The sequence below is a fragment of the Carcharodon carcharias genome, chromosome 20, assembly GCF_017639515.1.
Source record: "Carcharodon carcharias isolate sCarCar2 chromosome 20, sCarCar2.pri, whole genome shotgun sequence".
NCBI lineage: Eukaryota > Metazoa > Chordata > Chondrichthyes > Lamniformes > Lamnidae > Carcharodon > Carcharodon carcharias.
In genome coordinates, this window is record NC_054486.1 from 16,162,737 (window position 1) to 16,181,094 (window position 18,358).

Below are 18,358 nucleotides of genomic sequence, written 5' to 3' on the forward strand. Positions count from 1 at the left end.
ATATTACAGAGAAATAGAGTAATGACAAAGGAATGAGAAAGCAATACGTTTTGGTATGAAGGGGCCTACCTTCTCTATATGTGGTTGAAAATTGGTGGACTGGCTTCTCTAATAGTTACATTCTTGTGTGCCTGAAGGTGGAGCGATTGTAGAAGGGTGCAGTCTGGAGAGGCGCTGAAATAGAATATATATCCAGGAGCAATAAAACAGTCTTGCCCCTCAAGCGAAGGCAGGCTGCCCATTAGCAAGTTAAGAATCACCAGCTATTTAGGGAGTTGCACTGAAATCGCTCTTGTTTTGAAATATGATCAAGGTCCTGGGGTTTTTGTTTCCACAAAAGAACTCTGCAATATGAATCCAGAAATGGCGTTTTGTTTTTAAAGAACCCTGCAATCTCCTGAAGTTAATTTATTCCGCTAACGTAAATCAGTGGTCCTGATTAGAGAGTTTCGCAACCCTTTTAGGTATATTGTAGACCCGTGTGACTTGTTTGCCAGTTTCAAGAGAAAATGGACAACTTGGTTAGAAATTCCTGTTCCCACGTAATAAAAGTGGAATGTCACTCGTTCAGCCAACAGAAGCTTATAGCACCGATCTTTTAAATTGAGGTGCCGGGTGCGGTTTGTGGGTGGTACCAGTCCAAATGCTGGGGTGTAGTTGATCAGTGGGGGTGTAGTTCTCTACAATTGACATGCGGACCTTGGGTTAAGCTGTTCACGCTTAAGCTCTTTCCCTCATCCACAAGTTCCCTTTTGTAAAGTGGAGCCAACTTTCGCGTGCACATGCTGACAACATTCAACTACTCGAGCCCTCTTGTCGCCATCACTCTTTGTTCAAACAGCTCTGTCCCACTGGCTGGGCCACATTAAGTTTTTGGGCATGCGTGAGCTTCCTTCAGTTTGGAATCGATATAACTGAAGCCATGCTCTTATGTTTCGGCCAAAGAACCCAAACCTTTGCCTTACTTAGATTGATCCAGTTGGTGCACAGCCTTGGGCTTTTATTTGATTCCAAGTTCAGTTTCCAACTGTACATTCCAGTTACCACCAAAACCACATATATTTTCATCTCTTCAACAGAGCCTGCTTCTGAATTTATCTCATTGAAACAGCTCCACAAACTTGATCGCTTCTGAGCTCAGTCAGCCTAACATTCTAGTGCTGGCCCCTTCATAAGAACATGAGAAATAGGAGTAGGTCATTCAGCCCCTTGGGCCTGCTCCACCATTCAATAAGGCCATGGCTGATTTGATGTGGCCTTAACTGCACTTTCCTACCTGTCCCCCTGTGGTAATCCGAGGTGTATTACACCTTTAAGAGACTGTGAGCAGATTGACCACGCCCCCGTAACCTTTGACTCCTTTGTCAATCAAAGATCTGTCTAACTCATCCTTGAATATATTTAAAGACCCAGCCTCCACTGATCTCTGGGGATAAGAATTCCATATGTTTAGTGACCCTCTGAGAGAAGAAATTCCTCCATCTCTTGTTTTAAATGGGAGACCCCTTATTTTTAAACCGTGCCTCCTAGTTCTAGATTCCCCCACGAGAAGAAACTTTAGTTCTACCCAAGGCGATTTGTAAATCATCCAAAACTGAAATGTTCTGGGGCATTCATTACATTAAAGGTGCTTCTGCGCAATCAACAAAAGCGACTTGCATTTATATAGCACTTATGACATAGGAAAACATTCCAAAGTGCTTTGCAGAAATAAAATTGGGTGAAAATTGACACTGAGCCAAAGAATTCTACTCCTGACAACTTGGTCATATGTTTTGCGCACAAAACTGTGAACTCCCCAATAATTTGACTTCAATGTAAATAACAATGTGGGAGCTCACAACTAAGAATGAAAATGACCAGATAATTTCAATTATCTGACTTTCAACTAAGAGTAGCTTTAAGGGCAATTTCTCCTTGACTTGACTTGAAACTTGCCTACAGACCTGGCTGCAATGTTTTTTTTTTGGATAATCTGCGACTAGGAGAAATAAACTCAATAATGTGAAGAAAAATAATTAATTCCCAAATGGTAAATCAAAACTCTTTTAAAGTCCCTTTGCTTAAAAAAAAACAATTCAATATAATGCAGATTGCAATTCTCATCTATCATCCTTCAATGCAAAAGCCACTTAAATATAAGTCTCTTTCTCTGTGGAAATAACATTTCTTCCTAACTCTGAGATTGCAATTATATTTTACAGACTTTCACAGCCTGGTGCAACTCTCATCTCCGCAAGGCAGGCACACAGATTGAGAGCATCGAAGAGGATTTTCGAGATGGCCTTAAACTCATGCTTCTCCTGGAGGTTATTTCTGGTAGGTTTGTCTAATGTTCATTGTTCGGTGCCTGTGTTCACGCCCATGCATATTATAAAGAACATATCATTTTATTTCTGTTGGACTGTGGATTAAAATTACAATTGCTGCAGCTTGAAAGATGTGCCTACTGGAACAGGATGAGAGCTATATGTTGCAATCCTGAAACAGTGTGCCATGGGAGACAGGATGGTGCTGGAAAGGAGTCCTTGACCAAGGAAGCTACCTGACAACAGCATATTAATTGGCACCTGACCAAGGGTTTGTGTGGTAGCAGAAAGCTCCTGGCCTGCAAAGAGAAAACATCTAAAATCTCTTTTACTCATATCTCAAAAACTTGCGCTCTCTCTCTGAGGAAACCCCTGTAAAAATGAAAAGGGGGAAACCCCTGTAAAAAAGGAAAAGGGGAAAACCACTAAGAGACATTGAAAAGCAAGTTCTCAACCTGTGAACTAAAGACTGAAAGTGCTGGAAGACCACCTTGTGTCACCAACAAAGAACTGAAAGGAATTTGGAAGACATCGATCAAAGTCAACCCATCGAATCCTGTGCTCTGGATTGGTTCAATTGAACTGTTTTATCCCATGTTTTGTGTGCCTTATGTGTCTTGTGTGTGTATATAGGGATTTAAGGAGGGAGTAGAGATTAAGTTATAGTGTTAGAAGTTAGCAGTTCATATTTCTTTCTTTTGCTACTAGTTAAAGAAAAGTTGTTCAATAAAAAATTATTTACTTAAATTTACAAACCTAGAGCTTGTACTCTGTTAAATTAAATCACCATCCCTGGATATATCCTGTCCCACTGATAGGACAGGCCCAACAAAAGTGGTGGCGCAGTAGTATACAGTCGGGAGGGAGTTGCCCTGGGAGTCCTCAACATCAACTCCGGACCCCATGAAGTCTCATAGCATTAGGTCAAACATGGCAAAGAAACTTCCTGCTGATGAACAAGTACCGCCCTCCCTCAGCTGATGAATCAATGCTCTTCCATGTTGAACACAACTTGGAGGGAGCACTGAGGGTGGCAAAGGTGCAGGATGTATTCTGGGTGGGGGACCTTAATATCCATCACTAAGAGTGGCTCAGTAGTACCACTACTGACCGAGCTGGCTGAGTCCTAAATGACATAGATGCTAGACTGGGTCTGCGGCAGGTGGCAAGGGAACCAACAAGAGGGAAAAGCATACTCGACCTCATCCTCAACAACCTGCCTGCCACAGATGGATCTGTCCATGACAGTATCGGTAGGAGTGACCACCGCACAGTCGTTGTGGAGACGAAGTCCCGCCTTCACATTGAGGATACTCACCATAATGCTGTGTGGCACTACCACTGTGCTAAATGGGATAGATTTCGAACAGATCTACCAACTCAAGACTGGGCATCCATGAGGCATTGTGGGCCATTAGCAGCAGCAGATTTGGTCAACCGTTACCATCAAGCCAGGGGATCAACCCTGGTTCAATGAAGAGTGCAGGAGGGCATGCCAGGAACAGCACCAGGCATACCTAAAAATGAGATGTTAATCTGGTGAAGCTATAACACAGGACTACTTGTGTGCCAACCAGCATAAGCAGCAAGTTAAAGACAGGGCTAAGCGACCCCACAACCAACGGATCAGATCTAAGCTCTGCAGTCCTGCCACATCCAGTCATGAATGGTGATGGACAACTAAACAACTCACTGGAGGAGGAGGGTCCACAAATATCCTCATCCTCAACGATGGAGGAGCCCAGCACATCAGTGCAAAAGATAAGGCTGAAGCATTTGCTACAATCTTCAGCCATAAGTGCCGAGTGGATGATCCATCTCGGCCTCCTCTGGAGGTCCCCAGCGTCATAGATGCCATTTTTCAACTACTTCGATTCACTCCATTTGATATCAAGCAACGCCTGAAGGCACTGGATGCTGCAAAGACTATGGGCCCTGACAATATTTCGGCAATAGTACTGAAGACTTGTGCTCCAGAACTTGCCACGCCCCTAGCCAAGCTGTTCCAGTGCAGCTACAACACTGGCATCTACCCGGCTATGTGGGAAATTGCCCAGGTGTGTCCTGCACACAAAAAGTAGGACAAATCCAACCCAGCCAATTACCGCCTCATCAGTTTACTCTCCATCATCAGTAAAATAATGGAAGGAGTCATCAACAGTGCTATCATGCAGCACTTGCTTGGCAAAACCTGTGCACTGATGTTCAGTTTGGGTTCCGCCAGGGCCATTCAGCTCCTGAACTCGTTATGGCCTTGATTCAAACATGGACAAAAGAACTGAACTCCCGAGGTAAGGTGAGAGTGACTGCCCTTGACGTCAAGGCCAAGTTTGACAGTGTGGCACCAAGGAGCCCTAGTAAAACTGGAGTCAATGGGAATCGGGAGGGGGGGGGGAAACTCTCCACTGGTTGGAGTCATACCTAGCACAAAGGAAGATGGTTGTGGTTGTTGGAGGTCAGTCATCACAGCTCCAGGACATCACTGCAGGAGTTCCTCAGGGTAGTGTCCTCAGCCCAACCATCCTCAACTGCTTCATCAGTGACTTACCTTCCATCGTAAGGTTAGAAGTGGGGATGTTCGCTGATGATTGCACAATGTTCAGCACCATTCGCGACTCCTCGGACACTGAAGCAGTCCATGTCCAAATGCAGCAGGACCTGGACAATATCCAGGCTTGGGGTTGACAAATGGCAAGTAACACTCATGCCACACAAACCATGACCATCTACAACAAGAGAATACAACCATCGCCAACCTTGATGCTCAATGGCATTACCATCACTGAATCCCCCACTGTCAACATCCTGGGGGTTACCATTGACCAGAAACTGAACTGGACCAGCCATATAAATACTGTGGCTACAAGAGCAGGTCAGAGGCTAGGAATCGTGTAATGAGTAACCAGTCTCCTGACTCCCCAAAGCCTGTCCACCATCTACAAGGCACATATCAGGAATGTGATGGAATACTCTCCACTTGCCTGGATGAGTGCAGCTCCCGCAAAGCTCAAGAAGCTTGACACAGTCCAGGGCAATGCAGCCCGCTTGATTGGCACCACATCCACAAACATTCACTCCTCTACCATCGACGCACAGTGGCAGCAGTATATACCATCTTCAAGCTGCACTGCAGGAATTCACCAAGGCTCCTTCGACTGCACCTTCCAAACCCATGACTGCTACCATCTAGACGGACAAGGGCAGCAGATAGGTGGGAACACCACCACCTGGAAGTTCCCCTCCAAGCCACTCACCATCCTGACTTGGAAATATATCGCTGTTCCTTCACTGTCGCTGGGTCAAAATCCTGGAACTCCCTCCCTAACAGCACTGTGGGTGTACCTACACCACATGGACTGCAGCGGTTCAAGAAGGCAGCTCACCACCACCTTCTCAAGGGCGACTAGGGATAGGCAATAAATGCTGGCCCAGCCAGCGAAGCCCATGTCCCGTGAATGAATTAAAAAAAAAACAGAGTTAAGTAGAATTGGGGCAATCTTGTGGTTTGGTCAAACTGTTCACATGTGTTGCGGCTCGGGGAACATTGGGGCTTTATGTTACAGCTCACTAATCCCTGTGAGTCGTGACAATATATCTACGTGAAAAGGAATCAAGCTGGACATTCTGAACTATTTCAGACATAGACAGCAGCATGTGCATAAGAACATAAGAAATAGGAGCAGGAGTAGGCCATTCAGCCCCTCTAGCCTACTCCACCATTCAGTGAGATCATGGCTGATCTCCTGCTTCACCCTTTTCTTGCATTATCTCTTGATATTTCTAATACGTCAAAATCTATTGATCTCAGTTTTGAACGTACTCAATGACTGAGCATCCCGCAGCCCTCTGGGGCATAGAATTCCAAAGATTCACCACCCTCGGCGTGAAGAACTTCCCCCTCATCCCGGTCCCTCATGCACAGACAGTGAAGGAGCTGCAACATATTATCATATCTTTGAGGCACTTGGAGCACTCTTAAAATTCTTGCCGTTTGAGTTTATAATAGCATGTAATCAAGGAATCGCATGTTGGTGCCTTCTTGTCAAAGAAGGTTGAGTGACCTCTGCCATAGTTTGACAAAATTCTGAAGTGCTTTTGTTGTTTCTTGCTAGTAAATCAATGTAAGTGTTCTAACCTTTAACCTGTGCATCCTAAACTATGACCCCCCACTGTCACCCATGTGCTGGCATCCTGGAATTATGAGAGCTTCCTCGCTGAGGCTTCAAGTCTGAGATCTGCCTTTGTTCTGTAGCTGGACTCTTATCAGGCAGTTGATGCGCAGCATTCTGGCGAGATGTTGTTTAAAAGTGGGAGCAGCTTGTGGGCTTTGGGGAGTCGTAGTGTTTTTCACTCGTGTTACTCCCAAGTATGATGAACTTCCTCTGAGAGGCCTTCAGTCGCCAAGCAAGAGACATCAAGAGGAAAAAAATCACTTTGAGATCTGAGTGGGGGCTAATGAGTTACAGGTGAAATTCCAGATTATATAAAGGCTGCCAGAGGTGTGACCATAGCTCAGATAGGGAGTAGCTTTAATAAAGCATATTGTTCTGTTTAACATTCAAAGTTATCTACTTGTACAACAACAGCTTGTATTTATATAGTGCCTTTTAACATAGTAAAATGTTGTAAGGTACCTGGCACAATGTTATGAAGCAAAATTGAATAATGAATCACATAACAAAATATTAGGTCAGATGACTAAAGGCTTGGTTAAAGAGGTAGGTTTTAAGGAATGTCTTGAAGGAGCAGAGAGGGGTAGAGAGGCAGAAAGGGTTAGGGAGAGAATTCCAGAGCCAAAGGGCCTTAACAGCTGAATGCATGGCCACCAATGCGGGAGCGATTAAAATCAGAGATGGTCAAGTGGCTAGAATTGGAGGGGGTGCAGAGATCTCAGAGGGTTGTAGGAAGGGAGGCAATTACAAAGGTAAGTCGGAATGGAATGAGGTCAGGGAGGGAATTTGAAAATGCCTTTGCAGGGGGAGGAAGAAGGCAGGAGGAGAGTGAAGAACATGTAGCCTAGTCCCATGTAAACCAGCTTCATGCTGACAAATGGAACCCACAACTCAACATGTGTTTTCTGGAGGTGTTCCTCACGTGAATCATGCTGCTGGGTACTGGATTGATGGGCCTTGGGGATGAATCAGGCTGAGGAGAAGTAGTTTAACCATTTTGGTAAAGCCTAGTGGAGAATTATTATAATATCATATTTATTTTCCATGAACAGGCGAACGCTTGCCCAAACCAGAAAGAGGGAAGATGCGTGTACATAAAATATCGAATGTCAACAAAGCCCTGGATTTTATCGCCAGCAAGGGGGTTAAACTTGTTTCCATCGGAGCAGAAGGTAAGAATGTGAAAAATAGAACAGTCTATCCTGATCGATAGCCAAGTCAGAGATTTCTACAGCTTTATGCAGGTACAGAGGGGCCATTGTTACAAGTGCTATAGCCTGGTTACTGCCCTGAATAAAACTCCCATCATCCCAGGCAGTGGAGTGCTTGTCATAATCTTATCCCTGACTCAGAAGAGAAAATATTTTCCATTACTCCAGCATTGTCATACTTCGGTTTAGCTAACAACAGGTTTAGAAGGAAGAGTGAAACAGATTTTATACTGGAATTTGTTTAGCTTAATATCCATGGAGACAGGAATCATTTCACCAGCTCACTACCCAACCCTAGCCTAACACCCAGCAGCAGAACTTAGACCCATGAGCAACCACAGCATGGTAAGTAGCAGAGCCTGCTGCATTTAGACGCCATTTAATAATGCCAGTGGTGCAGGCACATGTAACTCTCTACTTCTCACATTCCCACTCCCCCTACTCGCATGCTACCTCTCGTAATTATGGCTGAGTGTAGGAGAGATGGTGACATTGTGGTAATGTCACTGGACTAGTAATCCAGAGGCCCAGGCTAATGCCCAGGGGACGCAGATTCAAATCTCGCCACAGCAGCTGGTGGAATTTAAATTCAGTTAATAAGTCTGGAATATAAAGCTAGTCTCAGTAATGGTGACCATGGCAACTATTATCGATTGTCACTAAAACCCATCTGGTTCACTAATGTCCTTTTGGGAAGGAAATCTGCCACCCTAACCTGGTCTGGACAACATGTGACTCCAGACCCACAGCAATGTGGTTGACTCTTAACTGCCCTCTGAAATGGCCTAGCCAGCCACTCAGTTCAAAGGGCATTTAGGGACGGGCAACAAATGCTGGTCTTCCCAGCGACACTCGCATCCCGCGAACGAATAAAGTATGGCCAGAATTTTCTGTTCGGCGGTGGGGGGGGGGGTGGCCTTGTAAAATGGCGCGCGGTGACGCCAGGCGTGCGTTCCGATGTCACCACGCGTCATTCCGATCTCCCAACGGGGGGGAAATTCTCCTCTACGATGTGAACCAAAGTGACCATTTTACTCGTATAATTACACGTGGCATGAAGGATAATTCTGCGTGAACTTTACCATTCTGTTACCATGCTCTCTGCCCCTCAATACCTCAAACATCAGATTGAAATACCTGCTTGCCCAAGTAGACTGGAGGATAATCCTGGCTACCTGGTTAACCTCTGTATGTGGGACAGTTTTACATGCTGTTGGGATTTTGTTGGCCCCCCCTCGTTGTCTGGGTGGATGTCAGACGAGACCAGTTTGTACTTTCTTGTGGCCCCTGAAAAGCACAAACCTATGGGTCTGTTAGTTTGGATCTGATCAACCCTGGATTTTAGATTTCGATCAAGTTGTCTGACAATATGTGCTTCCCACTGGCATACTTTTTGTTTTCTGCATTATTTATTACATAGTAACTGTATAATGAAGAAATAGTAAAAGTTGATTCATTGAAGTCTACAATTGTAAAACACCTGTAACATTTCAACATATTTGAGTAAAGTAATAATGGCTAAGGCTGTGGACTTGTGTGGAACTGTGATTATCACATTCCACTGAGTGATTTGACTGGTACGGTTGCTATGACACTTACACCTAGCTGTCTCATGGCAGTGATGCCACAATTGTAACTAGCTGTTCAAATTACAGGAGTGTTGTTCGTTCTCTCAAAGTTCGTGGCACAATCATGTACGGCATAGATCTGTGTTTCTCCAACAGTGGGGAATCCATTTTGCTTCTGTGTCTTCCAGTCTGCCACCAGTTCTAGGAATTGCCTGGCCTGCCTTGTAAACCTAATGAGTTACTTTAGGAGGGTAGCCTGCTCAAGGCATGGAGCGAACCAGCACGATGACATTCATACGATCCTGAGGGGTCTTGACAGGGTGGGTGTGGAGAGGGTGTTTCCTCTTGTGGGAGAATCTAGTATCAGGGCCCACTGTTTAAAAATAAGGGGTCACCCATTTAGGACAGAGATGAGGGGAAATTTTTTCTGTTCCGGTTCGAGGGTCTTTGGAACTCTCTTCCTCAAAAGGTGTTGGAAGCATAGCCTTTTAATATTCTTAAGGCAGAGTTAGATAAGATTCTTGATAACCTTTCACCCCCTTGCCTGTCGGGGATAGGCAGGAATGTGGATTTGAGCTTACAATCAGGTCAGCCATGATCTTATTGAGTGGAGGAGCAGGCTCGAAGGGCCGAGTGGCCGACTCCTCAATTGTATGTATGATGCACTTGGTCGGTGAAGCCTTTAGTCCTGTTACACTCATTGTTTTAAAGAAAAAAGAAATCATCCATTTAGAATGCATCTTCCATGATGTCAGGACAAAGTGCTTTTTGAAGTGTAGTCACTGTTGTAGGGAAATGCAGCAGCCAATGTGTGCACAGCAAGCTCCCACAAACAGCCATGAGACAGTGACCAAGTGATCTGTCATCTTAGAAGATAAATATTGGCCAGGATCCTGAGAGTATCTCCCCTGCTTTTCTTTGAATAGTGTCATGGAGTCGCTTACACCCACCTGCAAAGATCGACTGCACCTTGGTTTAATGTTTCCTCTGACAGTGCAGTACTCCCTCCGTACTGCACTTGATGTGTTAGCCTAGATTATGGGCTGAAGTCTCTGGAGTGGGTCTTGGGAGTGTTAGAGCCAATCGAGCCTATGCTGCCATTCACTTAGATCATTGCTGATCTGCACCTTGATTCCATTTACCTGCCTTAGTTTCATAGCCTTAATGCCCTTACCTAACGTAAACCCAGAAATCTCTGAGGCTAAATTGAGCCAAGGCTGAAACTTTTTAAAACCTTCAGAAGTCTTTTGATCAAGGAAGAATGAAATTGCATTGACATAGCACCTCTCACATCATCAGGATGTTCCAGTGCACCAATGAAGTACTTTTAAAATGGAGTCTTTGTGACGTGGCATACAGGACAGTCAGTTTGTGCAATGAAAATCAAATGTGATTTAGCTCATTGCTGTCCAAGTGATTATGGTTTTTATAGTGTTAGCTGGGGGATAAAAACTGATGGCGACACTGAGAGAACCTCCCACAACGTCTCATTGAATAATGGCATTAAATCTATTGTGTTCACCTGAATAGGTGGAAAGTATGAAAGGCAACAGTTTCGACAGGTGTTGGCTTAGACAAGTGTCCTCAAGGCCTGTGGTGTGGTTTAACCCCATGACCTGTTGTCTCAGGGGTGAGATTACTAATGTGTAGAGGCGGGCGATACCATCTGGCACCTCCCACCTCTGCTGGGAGAGGCCAACTGGACAAACTGAGACCCGGGGACAGATTTTGATGGGCCAATTCGGGCCGCAACAGAGGCAGGCAGCCAGAAGAAAATTGTGGCGACATTGTACGGTGAGATGTCCCGCCTGCATTTCCAACATCCGTGGTCTTTGTGAGGGCTGGAGGAGCATGAGCCTCAGAGCTTGCCAAGCTCTAAACAAGCCAATTAACGTCGTTAAGGGTTTGTTAAAAGCCCGCCTCTGCAAACTTTCTGGGTTTCTCTGGGGGCAGCCGGCTCTCTGCAGCTGGATGAAGAGAGGCGAGGTCCTCGTGGAGCTGGGTCAAGGAGGCCAGAAAAGATTCAAAAGGTAAGTGTAGCCCTTTGAAGTTAAAGTTGCAGCAGCCCATCACAGGTCAGGAAAGAGTCAGAATGAAGAAGTTTGCCATCTCAGCAGGTTGTCACTCTCTGGTATCGCATGGGCATCGAAGCAGTGGGTAAGACTCCATTTGAACACCAGTAAAGCTGCAGTTGGAAATGGGTGCTGCACCCTCAGAAATCGAGGCTATTGGAGGTGAGGAGAAGCCTGCACAGAAAGGGCACAACGCCAGGGATCAGGAGGTCAGAGGAGAGGGACCGGGGATGCAGAGGAAAAGGAGACACTACTTTGAGCACGGGATCTACAGGGAGAGGTGAAGCCACCAGTACATGACTGAGAACCAGTGCTGAAAGAGACTGTGACTCTCTTGGTACTGGATCACAGACATCTGTGTCCTTGTCAGTGCAGAGCACTAGCAGCATTGCACAGGCGGCTACACACTGGTACGTCATCCAGGTGACTGATGGCCTCTTCACTAAGATTGGCAACACAACGGATTCACAACTGATGGGGCATCACTGGCTCAGAGAGAACTGGGTCTGGTGCCTGGACCGGTTGGGTTATGCCCTGCAATCCCCTCCAGCATGTGTCTCAACCATTCTGGTGGTCTGCTGCGCTCTCCATAACTTGGCCCTCCAGAGAGGTGTGGACCTTGAGGGACGGTGACGGCCCAGCAGGGCACAACTCATCGGGGGGAGGAGCAGGAGGTAAGAGAAGAAGAGGAATTGGAGGTGGAGGGAGACGAGGCAGGACAGAGAGATTCCCCTGCTGCACAATGAGGTGGCTTGCTCCTCCAAAGAAGAGGACCTCTCTCCTTCCTATCATGGGTGCCAGACCTCCCGCTCCCCTGTAACATCCCACTTCCCTGTGGCACAGTGGCAGGCTGCAGCACAAACCCTTTCCCTCAGGACAACCAGCAGCCTCAGTGATGGCTGCCATGGGTGTCTGAAGGAGTCTTCACCTGAGCCACCTCTCTTCCTGCCCCCACCAGCATTGATTGGACAGGAAAACTGTTTCCGTGTCAATTAAAGGCTCACTCCCACAAAAATCTAAACCTCGGTCAGTTTCCCACTGGAGGTGGGTTTCTGACACAGAAGCTCACCCAGCTCCTGTTTCCCAGCAAAAATCCAGCCCCTGTGGTTCTGCACTTTAAAATAATAAAAACTCCCAAGGTGTCTCACAGGAGTTTTATCAAGCAAAATATGACACCTAGGACAAAAACAGAAACATAAAAGCACACGTACAACAGTCATTTCTTTCTGTACACTTCTTAATAAGAAATACAGCCGTGTGTGAGTGCGTGTGTGTGTTTTTTGAGGGGGTGCGTGTGTTTTTGATTTGCATGCACATGCGTGGTTTTTTTGGTGCGTGTTTTTGTATGTGCGCGCAAGCACTGTTAGGTATTTGAATATTTCTGTCTTGTTTGAATTAGTCATCTGTGAGCTGTTGAATGCAAATACTTACTCTGTGCGGTGAGACTTATCTGGAAAGCTTTCCTTGTTTAATGTAGCGTATTTAAAAGACCTTTTGATCTTGTATTCCTCATTACAATTCATTTTAGTTTTAGGTCAGTTTATCCTGACTTCTCTTGTTCTACAGACAATAATATCTCATTCTTTTTGATCAAGTCTCCTCCTCTCATTGTTTTAGTTCCATTGCTGAGAGCAGCTGCATGCCTCTAGCCGAACTGAAACCATTTAGGACTGAGTTTCATTCAGTTCTTACTTTTTTAATATATAAAGAGCTACTGGTTGTAGATGTGCCCATCTTTCACCGCATCTCTTCATCCATTTCTATACCTTTATCTTCCCCCAAACTCCTCATCTCATGGTTTCATTTCTGTTAAAAATTAAAAATTTCTGCCTTGCCTCCAGCATTGACCTTATCAAACTTAACAAAACGCAAGTGAGGAGAATGACAACCGGTTTTTAAAATGAATTGTGATAAGATTACATGAAAAGGGCAGTCCTTTCCTCTCCTCCTTGCCCTCCTCCACTCGCATCTTTCTCCTTTTTCCTATCCTTTACTCTCTTTTGACTGCCCTTTCTTGCGCTCTCTCTCTCTCTCTCTTTCTTTCTTTCTGTCCTCATTTATTTTCTCTCCCTCTCCCTCTCCCTCTCCTAACCTCATGATGGAACAAACTGCATCACTGCCAGTCAAGTGTGTTGAAGTGTAGTCACCTGCTGTAATTTAGATCAAATGCAGCAAGCAGTTTATGCACAGCAGCATGCCAGCAGCAGGTATTAGTTAAATGACCAGATGATAGTGGTGGTGAGGACATAGGGGAGGGCTTCCAGCTCTTGATTGGAAGATGCTGAGGGATCCTTTACGTCTGCCTGAGAGGTTTAATGTCATATCCAAAGACAGCGCCTCTGACAATGCAACACTCCCTCAGTACTACGCTGGAGTGCTGTTTTCGATTGTGTGTATGAATCTGTGACCTCTTGAATCGGAATCAAGGCGCACGTCTGAAAGATAATTCCCAAGAATTTTAAACAGCAAGTTTAGTTCACAATGTTTCAGTCCAACTGGGGCATGAGGATGAGGTTGGAAGATGAATGCGGCGTGGGGATGGTGGTAAGTCATGTTGCAATATGACTGAAATTGATGGTAAAGAGGCAGCGTGGTGAGCTTATGTATGTATTGTAGCAGGAGATTGCAGACCACTAGGCCATTCACAAGGTGATGAAGGTCTTGATCCTAGAGGAAGGTTATGCCCCCTTTTAAGAGCCTCCCCTTTAAAGATAATTGCACCTGGAATGGGAGCACCTAGAATGGCAAGAGTCTTGCCCCACCAGCTAAGCATAAGCAGGGAGGTTCAAGAGAAGTAGCACCTGAAAGAGGTTGGGAGTTGAAGAGCTGAAAGATGTACTGTGTGGTCTCGCTTTGCCTTTTGTTTTCTCATTCATTTCCTCTTCCTTTCCCAACCTCGTGACTGCACAAACTGCTTTACTGCCAGTCAGGTGTTCTTGAAGTGCACTCACTGCTGTAATACAGGGGAAATGATTATGTGCTTTAGGAGGTGTTTGGACCTTGGATTGTTCAAGGACAACATCAAACTGGCCTATAGCCTGTAAATAAAGGACATGTGGAGCCTTCTGAATCCGGTTGGGTATCTTCTCCCCAGAATATCAGGGCTCTGTTCGTCAAAGTGATCAAGATAGGTCTCCTTTCCATAACCTGCCCATTGAAACATTTGGTCTCCATCACTGAACCCTGGCAGCAACATGCCTGAGGGATCAGGTGAGGGGAATCATGCATGATCCACTCTATAGTGTAGCATGTTGGCACTTCAGTGTAACACGTGGTGAGATCGTCCTGTTGTCCTGCACAAAAGAGGAAACTTATAGGGTGGCCAGGATGAGCTGATTCAGGCCTTCCCCCTCTCAGGGCAACACTCCCTGTCATCTATCCCCTTTCACTTAATATAGGATTAGATGTGACTTTACACATGGAGCAGCTGGTTCATAAATGATGCAACATCAGTGCTGTGGGGATCAAAATTATTTTCAACACGTTCTATGTTACAAGTCTCGAAGCACGTTGTAGCTTGTCGTGTGCTGCAGTAGCTGCTGACCTCTGGTTCCTTGAGCAGCTATTAAATGAATTAGTTGGAGATGTGCTCAGCCCAGGTGGTGCAGTTGCAGCAGTTCCATCTGATCCTCTCCAGATGTGCCCTATTAATCCCACTGTCTGGATTTCTACCATTTCACTTCAGCATATCTTGGCAGTTTGGACAAAAATATGTGCATTGTTTTTGGATGTGAAGAGGAAAATTCACTGACCCTCAAGCAAAATGTTGATCCGCTTGTTGTCTTTTGTGACTTGATAGAATCTGCTTTCATGATGTGGTTACTCTTTTTGCATTGGGATATGGGGATAGCAATGACCTGTTGCTTTGAGCCGATTTCAGTGAAGACCCTGTGTGTTGTTTGCATCCCTTCTCAACTCCCTCCTTTCTAAAGGCACTGATCGATCATCTTCTCTTTGGCAGACCCTCAGGATTGAGGATGACTTGCTTCCACTTTAGTCCGATGGGTTTTGAGATGGCTGATGAGCCCAATGCGTGATCTGCAGACCCTGCCACATGTGGGGTGGGTAATGCTTGAAGAGTTGCGTAGGTGGGTTGTTTGAAGGTTTGTGCACTCCCTTCGACACTTTTACTTTGCCTCTGCACGTTCCTGATGAAGTCTCTTGATGTGCTCGGTGCCTTCTTGAATGAACCTTACCCGTCACCTTGTTGCTTCAGTTGGCCTTCTCCTGCATGTTGTGTCTGTCTTGGGGAGGCAGTGTTGAAGTCAAGGCACCTGAGTCCCGAACTATGGTAGTGGTGCAGTGCTCAGGTCTGTCACTGCTGAGTTTGTCTATCAGAGTCCTAATGTTTCAGGACCCAAACTTCGTTTAAATGAGTGGAAGATGCCTGTGTGTGATTTCTTTTTTTTTAATAAGCGAGTTGATCATAGCACACCAACAGTGTCGACAAAGCGGGGCCTTGGTCCAATGGCAAGGGGTCTCAGACAGTTGGTTGCAAGGCTTTACTAGCAGGGCCTGTGCATGATTGTACGCAGATGCGTATGTGACCTGTGGCCAGGATGATCCATGTTGAGCTAATGAATGACTACCTCCAGGAACCTCACTCAACTGGCTGTCCTTCACATATGAGTTTCTGCATTTGGTGTCAGAAAGGCAGTTGAGTTCAATCCCAATATACTCCAATGCAATTCCAATCCATAGTCTGTGCCAAGCGAGCTCATTCCAGTCCAGGCAATACTTGGAATGATATGGTTGACTTCAGAGACTGGAAAATTCTGACTTTTTTTTCTTTATGCTAGACCCACTGGTTGTTGATTGGCTAGAGGATTAGATTCAGCCATGTTACATTGTCAACCCATCCTTTGTTAACACCAGCGGCTTTGCCTCAGCTCTCACCTTGGAGCAGATACGCTAAGGCTTTTGGGCTCTGCAGCCCCAACAAGAGTCCAAACCTTCGGTGGGTGGGTGGGTTGGAAGTGGTTGGGGTGGGGGGGGGGAGCACAGAGAGAGAGAGAGAGGTGAAGATCTGATGCTTTTGTACACAGTTTAAAAAATGCAGGCAGGTGCTACTACAAAGAAGCTAGTTTCATAAGAATGTTGTCTGCATCTCCTCTCATCATAATCACTTGCAGCCCCATTTCCAACAGATTTTTGACTGACAAGGGAGTCAACAGTTATGGGGGGTTGGTGGGAACAGACAGGAATGTAAAGTTTAAGGCCGCATCAGGCCAGCCATAATCATACTGACTGGCAGTGAAGGCTCGAGGGGCCAAATAGCCTCCTCCTGCTCCTATTTCTTATGTTGAAGTCAATATGGCTCAGTGGTTTTATAACTTAATTGTAAACAGGGGATCTCCCTGTAAAGGTTGACTAGCTCACAGGTGGAAGCTCTTTTCATGACTCCTGAAAGCTAAATTTTCAGCTGCCCAGAGCTATCTTCTGCATAAAAAGCTGTTTAGTCGTATTCAGCAATAGATCTAACTGTGCTGGTAACAAAATGCACAGAAATTGAACAAATGCAGCCTTTCCTCCCAAGTCCTCCAGAGTCCAGGATTGAAGCCAGATGATACAAGCTGATTTTCCCCCCCCCCCAAGATCTGTCAAATACTGTTCATAATGTTTTTGCAAATTGTATAGCAGTGGGTAAGACAGAGACAAAAATGCTTTTATAAATTAGAAGAGCATAATAACTGGCAAAACAAAGATAAGTGTTGTGAACTGTTAAAGAAAACTCAGGGAGCTTTTCAAGCAGCCAAAAGGCTTCTGGCAAGGGGGGGTAGTTGCCTATTGTGGCAGCAGCAATGGGAAAAAGCTGTTTCAGCTCCTCCAGAGTCAAAGGACCGTCAATGACTGTGTTAGACCATTGAAAGATACTCGAGGACAGCTTAGAAAGGACTCTGTGAATACCATGGATGCACAAGAACACAAAAACAGGAACATATGAAGTAGGAGCAGGAAGGAGTAGGCTATTCTGCCCCTCGAGCTTGCTCCATCATTGGATAAGATCATGGCTGATCTGATTGTGGCCCAACTCCACCTACCTGCCCTTACAGGGTCTGCCCGCTCCCCTAACCCTTTACTTCCTTGTAGATCTAAAAATCTAACGCAGCTTTGAATATATTCAATGATCTAACCTCTGCTGCTCCCTGGAGAAGAGAGTTCCACAGACTAACGACCCTCTGAGAGAAAACATTTCTCCTAATCTCTGTCTTAAATGGGAGACCCCTTATTTTTAAACTGTGTCCCCTGGTTCTAGGCTCCCACACAAGGGGAAACATCCTCTTATCATCCGCCCTGTCACGTCCCCTGAGGACCTTGCATGTTCCTAAAAGATTACCTCTCATTCTTCTAAAAACCAGTGGGTATATGCCCAACCTGTCAAACCTTTCCTGCCAAATAAATGCTTTCTGTTGGCCTTTACTATTGAAGGTGAGGCTCAACTAACCATGTTAAGTGTGGCAGAGACCAAAACTGCACATTTGAAGATTCCAACCCAGCATCTTGTACTTGAGGTGGCTGTGATAATAAAGAGAATAATTTTTTATGTAGTGGACCTTTCAGAAGCATCTTTCTTGTCCACTCCCCCACCTCACCAGACTGAATCAGGTAAGGACCACGGCCACAAACCTGGTCACAGACCATGGCTGTTTCCACCGTGTGTCTGAATCCACCCTGCAAAGTAAGCAGCCAAGTTAACATCTCAAAGGCATGTCTAATCTTCCAAATGAGGATGTTGTGTGTTCGAATGGGGATCTTGCCAGGATCTTCAGGACTTCAACAACTTACAATTATACTGTGCCTTAAGCCTTGTCAAAATTCCCAGGGTGCTTCACAGGAGCATTATCAGACAAAATTTGACGCCGAGTCACGAGATGTCAGAACTGGTGACCAAAAGCTTGGTTCAAGAAACCTGTTTTTGGGACCATCTTAAAAGAGGGGAGCAAGGTAGAGTTACACAGAGGTTTAGTGAGGAAATTATAGAGCCTGGGGCCTAGGCAACTGAAGGCATGACCACCAATGGTGGAG

At 45.5% G+C, this 18,358-nt stretch overlaps 1 protein-coding gene across 5 annotated transcripts in view; it reads left to right on the forward strand.

Annotated features, from left to right (window-relative positions):
• actn1 (actinin, alpha 1) overlaps positions 1-18,358 on the forward strand; it is a 226,307-nt gene that overhangs the window by 97,393 nt on the left and 110,556 nt on the right. For all 5 annotated transcript variants that reach the window (XM_041213978.1, XM_041213976.1, XM_041213975.1 and 2 more), the window contains exons 2-3: positions 2,205-2,319; positions 7,534-7,653. In XM_041213978.1, the coding sequence (XP_041069912.1) occupies positions 2,205-2,319; positions 7,534-7,653 (235 nt within the window). The remainder of the gene's footprint in view (positions 1-2,204; positions 2,320-7,533; positions 7,654-18,358) is intronic.